The sequence below is a fragment of the Paroedura picta genome, chromosome 4, assembly GCF_049243985.1.
Source record: "Paroedura picta isolate Pp20150507F chromosome 4, Ppicta_v3.0, whole genome shotgun sequence".
Lineage (NCBI taxonomy): Eukaryota > Metazoa > Chordata > Lepidosauria > Squamata > Gekkonidae > Paroedura > Paroedura picta.
In genome coordinates this window covers 81,999,560-82,012,760 of record NC_135372.1, presented here as the reverse complement: position 1 = coordinate 82,012,760, position 13,201 = coordinate 81,999,560, and the positions used below count along the sequence as shown (strand labels likewise).

The 13,201-nt window shown below is 41.3% G+C and overlaps 1 protein-coding gene across 1 annotated transcript; it reads left to right on the top strand.

The window, feature by feature from the left end:
- The first annotated feature begins 396 nt into the window (after nucleotides 1–396).
- On the top strand, nucleotides 397–12,881 carry BTF3L4 (basic transcription factor 3 like 4). Its single transcript, XM_077333763.1, has 6 exons — nucleotides 397–589; nucleotides 2,688–2,750; nucleotides 3,648–3,761; nucleotides 6,581–6,782; nucleotides 11,075–11,134; nucleotides 12,465–12,881. Exons 2-6 carry the CDS (start codon nucleotides 2,697–2,699, stop codon nucleotides 12,509–12,511), a joined length of 477 nt encoding a protein of 158 aa, XP_077189878.1. The 5' UTR covers nucleotides 397–589; nucleotides 2,688–2,696; the 3' UTR covers nucleotides 12,512–12,881.
- Nucleotides 12,882–13,201: the final 320 nt, after the last annotated feature.

The following is a 13,201-nucleotide window of genomic DNA, read 5'->3' as shown; positions in this document are numbered from 1 at the left end:
TATGTATTTTTGCTCTGACCGTTTGCAAACAGTCTAGTCTAAGGAAGAGTGCATGCACTCGAAAGCTCGCGCTTTGTTGCTCTTAAAGGTGCCATTGGACTCAATTTTTGTTGAGCTTACAAATAGGACTGTCAACAGACCTGGAGAAAAACATCCTGCCCCTTTAAGAGAGTCTTAATGCGGGGAAGTGGGCACCAAAAGCTTTGGCCACCATGAAAGAAAATAATATCGCTTAGCAGTAAATAAGGGACAAGGTATTATCTCCAGGCTCTCGAGCACCACGGCCCGCTTTCCAGCCTCCCACCGACTACAATTCCCGGTATGCCTTATTGCCCCGGCGTGACCACAGCGCTCCAAGGCGAGGCCAGCAGTTGCATTGTCTGAGCCAGGGCAAGCGGAAGAAAGAGCGACCGCGGCAGGTGACCCTGGTGTTATGCAAAGACGGCCTATTCTCTTCCAATCGGGAGCGAGGGGGCGGGGCGAGCATCCCGTGGTCCGAGGACTCTTTTCTCTGGGTGCCTCTTTTTCCCTAGCTAGACGCCATCTTGTTCTTGCCGCGTGTTGCCTTTGGAGGGTTCGTCGGACTTAGGTGAAAACTTCTTGCTTGACCCTTCTTGCCTTCGTGACCCTCATGACTCCCCCCCCCACCGGTCAACCCCGCAGTTTCCTCTCGCGCGCGGAGAGCTGTGCCTGGGGGGAGGGGCCGCGGGTGGACCGAGGAGCGAGGGGGAGGAGAATGGGCCTGCAGCTCGGCGCTTGTGGGCGGAGGGGGGAAGAGGCTTTGGTCTGATATTAATGTGGCCGTTAAAACTGTGCGGCCCGAGCTGTGTCCAGAGTCTTCCCCTCAAGACCCCCTTCCTAGCAAGGGGTCCTGTCCCTCTTTGCTAGTTCCAGCTCTTTCTTAAAACGGCGATCGAAGATGCTGTTCCCCTTGCCAGAACTCTTGCGGTTGTTGTCTTCCCTTTTCCCAGAACATTTTGTTAGGTTTTACCGCATCCTTCAGTTGAGGTGATTGTTTTCGCCGGGGGAGTTCTTTCAGCGCTAGATACTGAAGGCGTTCCCCGAAAGTACTTGGGGGTGCCCCGCATGCCACGCTGAGCATTGATTGGCACCCTGTCTTTGCTCTAGAAATCTCTGTCTGGTATATATGGTTTCCCTCTACAACAGAGTGGGGCAGGTTAAACAGTTTGTGACTGAGTGATGATTTACACCTTGTCTCAAGTCTGCGCTCTAGTCATTGCAGGACTGCACCCTCTTAGTAATGAGGAGTTTCTTCACTTCACAACGTACAATTCTGCCTGCTTATTTAAGATTTTATATTCATTTTATGCACAGAACGATCAGAGAAGTTTACAAGACCTCTAAAACTAAGTTATTCATAAAATATATAACTGAGGGACACTGGATGATACTTATGCAAACCTTGACCGAAAATTAATTTGCATTTTATAATAAAATTATTTTTATTATATGCAGACATGTTTTGGGGATGTATTGTGTGATTGTTTTTTAGTGTGGCAACTGTTCTTTAATTTTGTTTACCCCCTTCTCTTAGCATGCTTTGTTTGCATGCTTATATAGGGAATGTACTCATCTATGTGTGTGTTTATCAGAATATGTGCATTATAAAACTTGATGATTAGCCTCCAAAGATATGGCAAATGCAATACAAAAAGTATGTTTAGACTATTATACATGAGCATAAACTGCTGCTTTTGATTTTTGCATGACAGTATCTTTTACGATTGGTATTTTGTATGTTTAAGTTGGCTTGCAGCTTGTATGTTAACTTGGTCACATTTTAAATGGAAGTTAACATGTTTAGGATTATGCTGCACAAATGAATCTTTGTGTTGGTTACAGTACTGGACTGGGACATAGGAACTTCCAGTTAAAAGACTACCATGTATCCTTCAGTAAATCACTCTTGCTCAGTATAGCCTACATTGCAGAAGTATTATGAGGCTAAGTTGCCTGTTAGCTGCTTAGAAATTGGTCAAGTGTGATCAATCTTAAGTATTACACCAGTCTCTAAAATTCTTTGTTTTTGTCACACACATTCTCAGCATTCTGACATACAGCTTGACTAAAATGGTACATGAGGCAGAGCTGTACAGATGCATATTGGTTGGTTAAACTCTCACTGACTTCCATTGAATTCTGTGATACGTTAAATGAATTTCAATGTAGGATATGGTCAAAGGGGAAGAAAACGTTCTGATTTTAGACAGTCAGGTCATTAAACAGATTTATTCTACTCTCTTTGTGCATAGTTTTATTTCTCTCTGTTCTATCACTGATGGCTGCTTTTTCCTATGGGGAAAAGTAAGTATGGAAGTTAGGTATGATGCAATAGAGGCCCAACCAGCCAGTGGCATTTTAATGGCAAGGAGTAATAGCCCCTCTTTCCTTCCTGAAGGCATTCTAGAACTAAAGGAAAGGAGAGGTAAGATTATTATGTTTTGCAAAAATCTAGGAACTGGGTTCCAGAATAGGAATAGATACTATTATTTTTAATTGATTATTTGAGTTCCAGCATTTAGAACATTGTTGCAGCTTGACTTGGTCAGGAGAATAACAGGCATATAAGTTTTTTAAATAAATTATAATGTGTGTACTTGATACATTGACAACATAGAAAAACAGTTTTTAATGAATGTGTTTTAATCCTACTTTTGCTCTTTCAGGATAGCAAGATGAATCAAGAAAAGCTGGCCAAACTTCAGGCTCAGGTCCGAATAGGTGGAAAGGTACGAATAGAGGGATGTATGATTTTGCATTTACATACTTGCAAGTTTTGATGAACAATACTGTTTTCAACAGGCTACTGTCCATTCTGATGCAGACATGCCTTATAATATGCCTGTACCCAGCATAGTCACAATAAATGTCCCACCAATTGAGATCTTTGTTTGAGATCCTTCTGCGGGAAGTGGGGGGTGCTTTTGGAAATAACAGAAGTACCTGTCAGAGCAGACATTTCCTGTGGTGGTGTCCTGCTTGATAATTCCCTGCTGAGGGAGATGTGCTTGGAACCATCTTCATTATCTTTCAAGGGCAAGTTGAAAACCATTTTGTTTTCCCTAGTCTTTAATGGTAAGTGATATTCATCTGAGTGCTTTTTTTTTACTTGGTAATCTTTTAACAATATGGTGATATGCATTTATTTGTGTGGATTTGTATGCTATGAAGCCTGTTTTACAGGAAAAGCAGGATACAGTTCTTAAAAATAAATACATATAATCGTTTTAGGCAATCCTTCGGTCTTACCTTTCCATGTCCTGCTTAAATAACGGATGGCAGAAATGCAGTTGGTAGTGTAGACATCCTAACAGCTGTAGATACATTGAGACATGATCATCTTCACTTGGCTTCCATTCTCTCACATGGAACTTATGCAATGAAGACATATTGTCAGTTAGTGGACATGATAGGTAGTTGAATTCACCTGCAGTTCCCTGCTGTATCATGTAAATTTGATGCCATTAAAAACATATGTTGATATATAGTCTTACTAAATGTCATACCACACTAAATATGATAGCTTTAAGATGCCACAGGACTGTTATACTGTTTTTGATAAGTTGATGGGACAGACTTAACTTCATTTCAAGTGATGATACTTTTTCTCATGTTGTATGTCTCAGGGTACAGCTCGTAGAAAGAAGAAGGTAGTTCATAGAACAGCAACAGCTGATGACAAAAAACTTCAAAGTTCCCTCAAAAAGTTGGCAGTAAACAATATCGCTGGCATTGAAGAGGTACATCAATGTAAACCATTTACCAAAAGCTTTGTTTTTTTTAATTTACACAGCAGTCATATGAAATGCAATGCTTCATTAAACATAGACTACGGTTGTTCAAACTGTCTCATATTAGTCCCTCCCCCCAGCTATTTCATCTGGTCCACTCTTAGCTGCTTTAGTGTTATTTAATCCAAATGTGGTTCAAACTGTGCCAATAGGTACACTTATAATTTAATATGTTTTTAAGTATTGTAGGGTTGGTCTTAAGTGTTACCAAGTCATGAACCACTTTAGAAGTTGAGCTGGGCAAGATTCAGTGGACAAAGTGGTGGCAGAGAAAAAAAACCCATTCGCTAATATTGTTACTATCTCATAGGCATGAAAATGGTTCTGGGCATGCTGTGTCTGGTTTATCCTGAGTCTTCCACCTGTGTTGCTTTAGTTATCTCCCAGTCTGCTTCATGCCACTGTGCTGTAGAGACTCAGTGTGGTGTACTGGTTAGGGTACATAAGATCTGGAGGGCCCAGGTTTGAATCCTTGCTGTGCCATGGAAATTTTCTTTGGGTTATCTTTGGGCCAGTCACAGACTCTCAAACTAACCTGCCTCATAAGGTTGTTATGAAGATAAAATGGACAGTAGGACAGGATATAAGCTGCTTTGAGAGAAAGGTGGTATATAAATGAAGTACATTTATTGTATTTAATTTTTCCATCGTTTACCAGGGATTTGGGGGGGGGGGCTATGAGAGTGTGGGAAAGGCTATCCAGGAGCAATCCTGTTTTGTCCTCAGTCGGCCCGTAATTGCATGCAGCTATGGAGCTTCCACAGTTAACAGAGAGCTCTTAAAATTCCCCAGATCTTTCTACAAAGTGACAGGATCCATTAATTCGTAAGGATGGACCATTCATTTATTTCACAACTCCTATGGAGAGAATACATTAAGCTCAGCTGTGTCTTTGACAAGGGTAGAACTCACAGTCCCCTTAATGATGTCACCAGCAAGCTGCCTAGTACAGGTGTTCTGGAGTATATTCTTTTAATGTTTGGAGCCCAGTACAGTGTAAGGCAGCTCTATGGTAGGTGAAGGACCTTATACTCAGATGATGCCAGTTGTGCCAAGCTGATGATATCACATTTAGCCACCAAGATTTCAGTCAAGCAAACCAGGCCCACCTATTCTACATGGTAGCTGTTAAATGTATCTTATTTTTCATGGACCTGGTATTGCACAACAACAAAGTCAAAGGACTTGCATATAGGATTCTGGAAGTTCAGCAGCCATTAAATATCAAAGCTTTCCTGTCAGATTTTGTAAGATTCAGATAGGGAGTTTGAATATATTATCTCAGTAAGGTTTATACAGCTGCAAAAAAAAACACTTGTTGCACAAAAGACAGGGGGAAAAATCATGTAGAAACAACATTTAAAGAAATATAGACAATGATTTAGCTACAGACCAGTGTTGGGGATTCTCAGCCTATTCACTTGGGAACAAGTTACTTTATAACAACTATACACTTCTTTCCTAAGAGTAATTGTTATGCTTGAAAATTACTGGAGTAATTAGAAATGAATGTGCATACAACTCTGAATGTAGGAATGGAGAGTAGCTATCCACTCTGCTTGGTAATTTATAGAGCCATCCTAAGCCTGTTTACTCAGAATTCTATTGGAAGTCTATTTAAGAGGATTTATTGCAAGGAAAGTGTTTGCAACATTGTGGTGTGACAGTGCAGCTCTAAGAAAAACAACACCCTTACTGACTTCAATGGACTTTAGAAGGGTGTAAATCTGTTTAAGATTGAATTTGCAAGCAGTTGCTTATATCAACTCTTGGAGAAAACTGAAAAGGTACATCAGCCTTGCGGGATCATGTCTGTTGCTAAGCTGTATACTTTGGCTTACCACCAGAGGAGTATGTGATACTGGTGCCAGAGGTGTGCCAGAGTAATATTATGGGTCACTTTGACATTGTGATCCTTTGTATTCAGGAAATCCAAAAAACAGACATTCTACCAGGTTTGATTGCAATCTAAAAAAAAAATCCAAATTACACAATTTAAACCAATTAAAATTAGTTCAGAACCTGGATGTGCAAGTGTTGAGAATTCTTTGTTAAACCTGTTTTGTTTTGCTTTTTTACACAACAGGCTGCAGCAGGAAGGGGGATATAAGAAAGTCCATGCGTGCTGGGATTAATAAACAGTCCTTTGCTTAAATTTTAGCTGTGTTAAAATCATCTGCAGCTTTGGTTATGTGTTAAACTGAATACTGATTGCATTGAAAAATCTTATATTCATAGCTTATCTGTTAAACACACATATTTTGTGTGTTTAACAATCTGTTTCACTTAATATTACTGGAAAGGGCTAGGAGGAGGAGCTGGTCTCATGGCTTAAGTGCCACTCAGCGCTTAAGACCCACTCAGGGTGGCTGTCCCACCCCTGAGTGCCTCCTCCTCCAACTGGCATGCCTGTCTAACAGCCAGCCAATGGCCTTCCATCCCCCACCCCTGACCACCCCCTCTTTCTTCCACTTCCCTCAGAGGCTGCAGATCCCTGCAGTGAGTTCGCTGCCTGGGGCTTCCAACCTGCAGCTTTTCCAAGAGGGAGGGAGAGACCATCCACAGATTTCCTCCACCCTAATCCCCCAATATAGCACCCATTGTATTCCTGAATGCAGTGGGCTTTCTCCCTAGTAATATATATACATTACATTTATTTTTATTTTATATGAATGCTTGCTATTACAAAATGAATCCTTGATAGTACATTCTGATATATGCTAATTAATTTGGGTATTATAAATACTAATAGATCTATGTTTAAACAGGTGAATATGATCAAAGATGATGGAACAGTTATTCATTTCAACAATCCTAAGGTCCAGGCTTCACTCTCTGCAAACACATTTGCGATTACTGGTCATGCTGAAGCCAAACCAATCACAGAAATGCTACCCGGCATCTTAAGCCAGCTGGGTGCAGACAGCTTAACAAGTCTCAGAAAGTTAGCTGAACAGTTCCCAAGGCAAGGTAGGTACCTCTGTCTGAAAACACTGACCACTGCAAATTTTGAAGCACATAATTTCTGTTGTTTATTTCATACATTCCTCCTTGTTCATCTTCCAGAAAATTATTCTGGTCTAGCCAGTTCCCAAGTTTCCACTGAAGGTGTTTTGCCTAGAGTCTGCTTATTATGCTTAGTAGACTTATCGATTTATATTTGGCTGTGTCATTCAGATTCCCGTTTTTATGTATGGGTACCATGATTGCCACCTCCCAACCCCTTGGAATTCAGTTTTATCAATTATCGTGAATAAATTAGCCAATACCAGTGCCCACCATTCTGTATTTCTTTTAATTGATTGTAAGCTGTGACTTCTTCTGGTAGTATATAGTTAACTCTATAACTATGTAACTGTTTACTGTACAGTGGTTCAGCTCTTTCATCTGCAGTGCATAGCTGGTAGTGGAAGAGGCGTCTGGGGCTCTGGTTGGTTTCATTGGCCTCGATTGAAATCTTGGTGGAAGAGCTCCCTTTTGCAGGCCCTGTGGAACTGTTTTAGCTCTGGCAGAGACCTGATCTTTTGTGGAAGCTCATTCCACCAAGTGGGGACCAGGAAAGAGAAAGCCCACATACAGCGAGTTGCAGAAATCCAGCCTAGAGGTGAGCATTGCCTGAATCACTGTGGTCAAGTGTTCTGGGGTCAGGTAGGGTGCTAGTAGCTTAGTTTGTTCAGGTGGAAGAACACTAGCCATGCTACTGTTGTGACCTGTTCCTCCATGGAGAGGGAGGTTCCAGGCTGAGTATGCTACTATTAGTTGCACCCCATCCAGGTAGGGCAGTCATGCCTCCTCATTGGGACCCTTCCTACCGAACCACAGGACCTCCGTTTTTGAAGGATTGAGTTGCAGATGAGTTGGAGAGCTCTATGAACAGCATATTGCAATTAAAATAGGGTTTTTGTTATTTATTTTGCCTTTTTACTTCTACCTTATTAGGAATAGTTGCCTTTAGTTATTAGAAATGTATAATGTTTTTATTCTACACTATCCTGTTTAAGACAGAGCCTCTTGTGGCGCAGGGTGGTAAGGCAGCAGACATGCAGTCTGAAAGCTCTGCCCATGAGGCTGGGAATTCAATCCCAGCAGTCAGCTCAAGCCTTCCATCCTTGCGAGGTCAGTAAAATGAGTACCCAGCTTGCTGGGGGGGTAAACGGTAATGACTGGGGAAGGCACTGGCAAACCACCCCGTATTGAGTCTGCCATGAAAACGCTAGAGGGCATCATCCCAAGGGTCAGACATGACCCAGTGCTTACAGAAGGGATACCTTTACCTTTATCCTGTTTAACCCTTGCAAGATGTCTGTTAAGGAAGCTAGATAGAAGAGTTGGTGACTGGACTTTAAACTTCAATCCTCTGTATCTGCTTTTCATTAGGCATTCGCATTGGGAAATAGAACTAAATCCAGTCCAAAATTCCTCAAGTATTGAGTGTAACTAAAACATCTCCATTATTTAATGTAACTTAAATAGTAATTAATGCTAATGACAATTGTTAATCTCCCCAAATTTTTGGAACAGGTTGTTTTGACATCTTCCTGTCTACTTTCCCCAGTTTCAGGTATAGGAAGCAGAAGAAGCAACAAGGAGAGAAGGTGACTCTAGATAATCTAGATCAGTGGTTCCCCAACCTTTTTATCACTGGGGACCGGTCAACGCTTGACAATTTTACTGAGGTCCGGGGGGGGGGTAGTCTTTAGCCAAGGGACGTTTGCACCGCTTGAGCCCCTGCTCCACTTGCTTTCCCGCCGATACCTCTGACTTCCCGCTGCCTGCTGGGGGGTGCTGCCAACAGCAGCTGTGCAGTGCCACACCGAGGGGGAGCCCCAGCCATGGCATCCGCTGGAGAGCACCAAAGGTGAGCTGGCGGCAGAGAGGCAGGGCAGCCCCAGAGGCAGCAGCTGGGGAGGAGGATGAGGAGGAGCTGCAGCCCGGTACCGACTGATCCAAGGACCGGGACTGGTCCCCGGACTGGAGGTTGAGGACCACTGATCTCGATGACATGGTTATCTTCCAGCCAGAACAGCTAGCATATGTTCCCACCATATACACTGTTTTGGGGTGTGGGCATTCTTGATTCTGTGTAAGGTGTGGACCAGTTGTTTCCAATTCCTTGCTCCATTGTAGTGCTGTGCTGCCTACTAGAGGCTAGTGTTTTGCTTGTACTCTCTGAAGACTTTCCTTCTGAGATCAGCAAGGATCAAGATTGAGATCACAAAGTCTTTCATTTCAGCTTTGTAGTTTCCTAATACAAATTTCACTATGCCCCCCAGCTCAGTGAACCCAATAGTAGAAATTGAAAAGAAATAAGGACAAAAAGATGCAGCACCAGAAATAATAGAAGTGAGAGACGGAGCTGTCTTTTTAAAACAAAAGTAGAGTACATGAAAAAATAATTCATTATTGCCCTATCCCACGCTTTATTCCAGTGCTAGAAATATTTTTCTCCCTGTCCAGCTCATTTCTAGGATTAGAGAAAAATGTTTCAAGCCGTAGTGAGGATTGAAAGAGTGGCATTTAACTCCCCTCTGTCCACTTGTTCAGGTTTTCTTTAAAAGAGGACATTCATACTTAACTTGAGGATCTCAGAAAAGGAGGATAAAACTAGCACAAAAATTCAGGCAAAATTTGTAAGATAAAAGGAAACTCATGCTGTTTGAATGAACTGGAGAAATTATTTTTTGTACTTAAAATATTTATCTGTAGATAAGAGATGGCAGGCTTGGGGTGGGGAAAGCAGAAAGATTTTTTTGGGAAAACATATTGGGGGGGCTTTTTCTGTTAAGAAAGTTTTGGGGAGCACTGGAAAACTGCATTCTCTGTGTGTGTGTGTGTGTGTGTGTGTGTGTGTGTGTGTGTTTGTTTGTGTGTGTGTGTTTGTGTGTATATACACACACATACACACACACACACACACACTGCTTAGAGACACCTGAGGCCTGCTGGGTGACTGTGGGCCATTCCCTGTTCCCTCAGAGCTCTCAGCCCCATTTCCCGCACAGGGTGTCTGTTATGGGGAGAGGAAGGGAAGGTGCTTTTAAACCGCTTAGAGACACCTGAGGCCTGCTGGGGTGACTGTGGGCTATTCACATTTCTCTCAGCTTTCAGCCCCATTTCCCTCACAGGGTGACTGTTATGAGGAGAGGAAGGGAAGGTGCTTTTAAACTGCTCAGAGACACCTAAGGCCTGCTGGGTGTCTGCGGGCCATTCTCAGTTCCCTCAGAGCTCCCAGCTCCATTTTCCTCACAGGGTGTCTGTTGTTGTTGTTGTTATATAAAAGCGCTGAGCCCTCCTGGGCGGAGTGTCTGTCCAGCCTCTGGGCCAGTCAGGAGAAGCACACAGCTTCCCGATTGGCCCCGGCCCCACTACTGCCTGTTCCCAACAGCCCCGGCCAGGAGCACTCTGGTTAACTTGTGGCCATTGCGCTCCTGGCCACAGCATGGAGAGCCCACTGGAGGACTGGTTAGTGCAGAGGATAGGGCTGGCTGCACTCTCCTCTGGGCTGTAAAGACCTCCCGTGGCCTCGTAGAGGGAGGGCTTTCCAGCCCACTAGAGAGTCTATCTTGTCTTTTTCTCTCTTTTCCCCTCTCTTCATTTACTTCTCTCCCTCTTCTAATTTCTTTATTTTCTCTCTGTACTCTTCACTCTGTCTTTTTCCCCCTCTCTTACTCTCTATATTTGTCTCTCTGTTCTTTTTCTCTCACTTTCTTTCCTTCTACGTTTATTTCTTCCTATCATTCTACTTTCCCTCTCTCTTTAGCTCTTCATTAATCTTTTTTTATCCTCTTTCCCTTTCTCTTTCTATCCCTCTTAATCATTTTTCTTTCTACCTCTCTCTCTTTGCTGTTTTACCCCTCCTCCCATGCTAGTGCCCATTGTATCAGCTACAACGGGCTTTAATTCTGGTCTATATATAACGACAGTCTACACTACAGCATTAGATAATTCATTTCTATTTGTGTAGAACATTTTCAAAAATACTCTTGTTTAAATAATTTTGTCCACAATTAATATGCTATATGCTATAAGTATTATTCTGGATATTGTGTGCACTCGTATGCCCAGAATAAACCTTTGTTAGTCTTAAAAGTATTACCGGACTCTAACTTTATTCTTCTGCTACCTGAATCTATCTTCCACTTTGCAAGGTTGCCCTTACGTATTGGATTATAATCCATAATCTTCTGGGTGGTCTATTCTTTCACAATGAAATAATTATATTAATTCCATATATCATTAATTAAAATAATTTTATTTTACAGTGTTGGATAGTAAAGTACCAAAATCAGAAGATATTGATGAAGAAGATGACGACGTTCCAGGTAGGATTCTTTTGCTTAATTTGAAAATTTAAAATAAACATCACAGGAAAGATATTTGCAGACAGTAACACAGTATGTGTCTTGGAGTTCTTCACTTAAATTGTTAGAAGGCAGATCACAGAGAACCTCAAGCTCAGGCTGTGCACATGCTGCCATGGCAACACTTCTAATGAGTAATTAGTGCAGCAGGACAGAAGCCTCTGTAGGGTGGAATCATAGGATGAGTTCACAAGACTCAGTCTGTCCCTTCCTACCTTTCTGGTCCCCTTGCTAAGGTATGCTTCACTTGAATATCATGGAAGCTGCTTAGAATTGCATCCAAATGGTACCTTGTGTCAAACTGTTCATATTCAGAATCATGCCATGCAGATCAGCCCCTACTATAGTTTTGTGCTGTTGCAAAACATTGATCTTGCTGGCTTGAAGTATTGTGGGGAAAATTATCTGTGGGAAATAACAGACAGTTTCTGTCAATCACTTCAGGCAAGAATTTGTACTCTTGACCTCATAAATTGATGTTTAATATAAACCATTTATTCCCTGCTAGAATTATCCTTTAAGAACAAAGAAGTTCTGGGAGCAATGGTATTTAAGTAATTATTAAAACTAGGAGTGAATGATTGTCTTTCTTAGAAAATCTTTACTTATTCAATGGCATTGGCTTTAGTTGGATCTTTGAATAAGTGGTTTGGATCAATGTTGAGCCATTTAACCCATTCACAAACACACTGCTGCTGGAATGTTTTTAAGATGTCCAAAAATGTCATTTGTTTTGTGCATTGTCAATGAACAAGAAATTAGTTTTGGAAATATACAGGATCCTGTAGAAAGGACCTACTCTTGTAAGAGGAAGGGCAATTTCTCAGTCCTGCCGCAGCCCTTCAACTCCTTCGTCATGTTGCTCCTCTCTGTCCCTCTGGGCTACTCTTTCAGGGGGCAAGGAAGTTGTGTTCCGTTCTCTGAATTTAGATAGGATCCAATCCACTGATAGTACTTGCTAACTGCTATGCAGAAATCTGCTATGGTTGCTATACTGAGTTGCTTAAATAATTTTTAAAAAATATTTGAACATAATTTGCCTAACAAACGTCCCATTGTCGGATGCCAATAACTGAGGGGCTACGGCTGTGTTCCAGTGCTATGGTGGCACAGTTGCTGATTATAAAACCATCAATTAAAATGTTAGGCCCTCATAAACAAAATTATACTTTTGAATAAAAGTAATCATTCTGGGATTATATTTATCCTATTATAGGCTTCAAAGAGAAATATGATTATATATATTGACTGAGCTGATGAATGCTAACTATTAAACATTTCTGTCTTTCAGATCTTGTAGAAAACTTCGATGAAGCATCAAAAAATGAAGCTAATTAATTCAGTAATAGTTCTGGAAGTTGACATGGACTAGATTTAAGAAATCAGCTGTGTGGTTCCAAAGTTTTACAAAAACAGCGAACATTACCCGTTTAATAGTACAACAATATAAAATACTTTGTATTTTAATTATGCTGTTTATTCAGCATTTCCTGTCAGTTTATTTTTGCAATTTGCACTTACACCCAGGAACAGCCTTTTTGGTAAAAAGGAAAGGAAAAAAAAGATTTTCAGTACACATTAAAGGAGATGTGCATGTGTGTGGATGTATGTTTGTGGCTTTACGTACAGTGGAAGGGAAACTGGAGAACAGTTCTATTTGACTTTCCCCTCTCCCTCTAAAACTGAAATAAAAGAAGTCTTTAACTTGGTTAAAGTAATTTTTCTTATTCCAATCAAACAGTTCATATAAAGTAGTTAAAAGTGAGACTTGTTCACATTTCATGAACTCCAGATATTGCTTATTCATTGGGTTTCATTTTCTGTGTTAACTATTGTACTTGCAAATATTTTTCTCTTCCATATTGACGTATATACATGCGGCTTCCCTGCGGCCTCCTTTTGGTTTCAAATTGTACCAAAGACAGGATATTAACAAGCCTGTTTGTGACAGAAATTCCTTTTTTTCCTTTTTAAAGCTCCACTCTTATTTACCGTTAATACTGAACTTAGGTTGCATTCTTAGATAAA

Excerpts from the sequence above, each read along its gene's own strand:
- BTF3L4 (XM_077333763.1), top strand. The coding sequence starts at position 2,697 with ATGAATCAAGAAAAGCTGGCCAAACTTCAGGCTCAGGTCCGAATAGGT. Across the intron at positions 3,762-6,580 it reads ATATCGCTGGCATTGAAGAG|GTGAATATGATCAAAGATGA; the intron begins GTACATCAATGT and ends ATGTTTAAACAG. Across the intron at positions 6,783-11,074 it reads TGAACAGTTCCCAAGGCAAG|TGTTGGATAGTAAAGTACCA; the intron begins GTAGGTACCTCT and ends TTTATTTTACAG.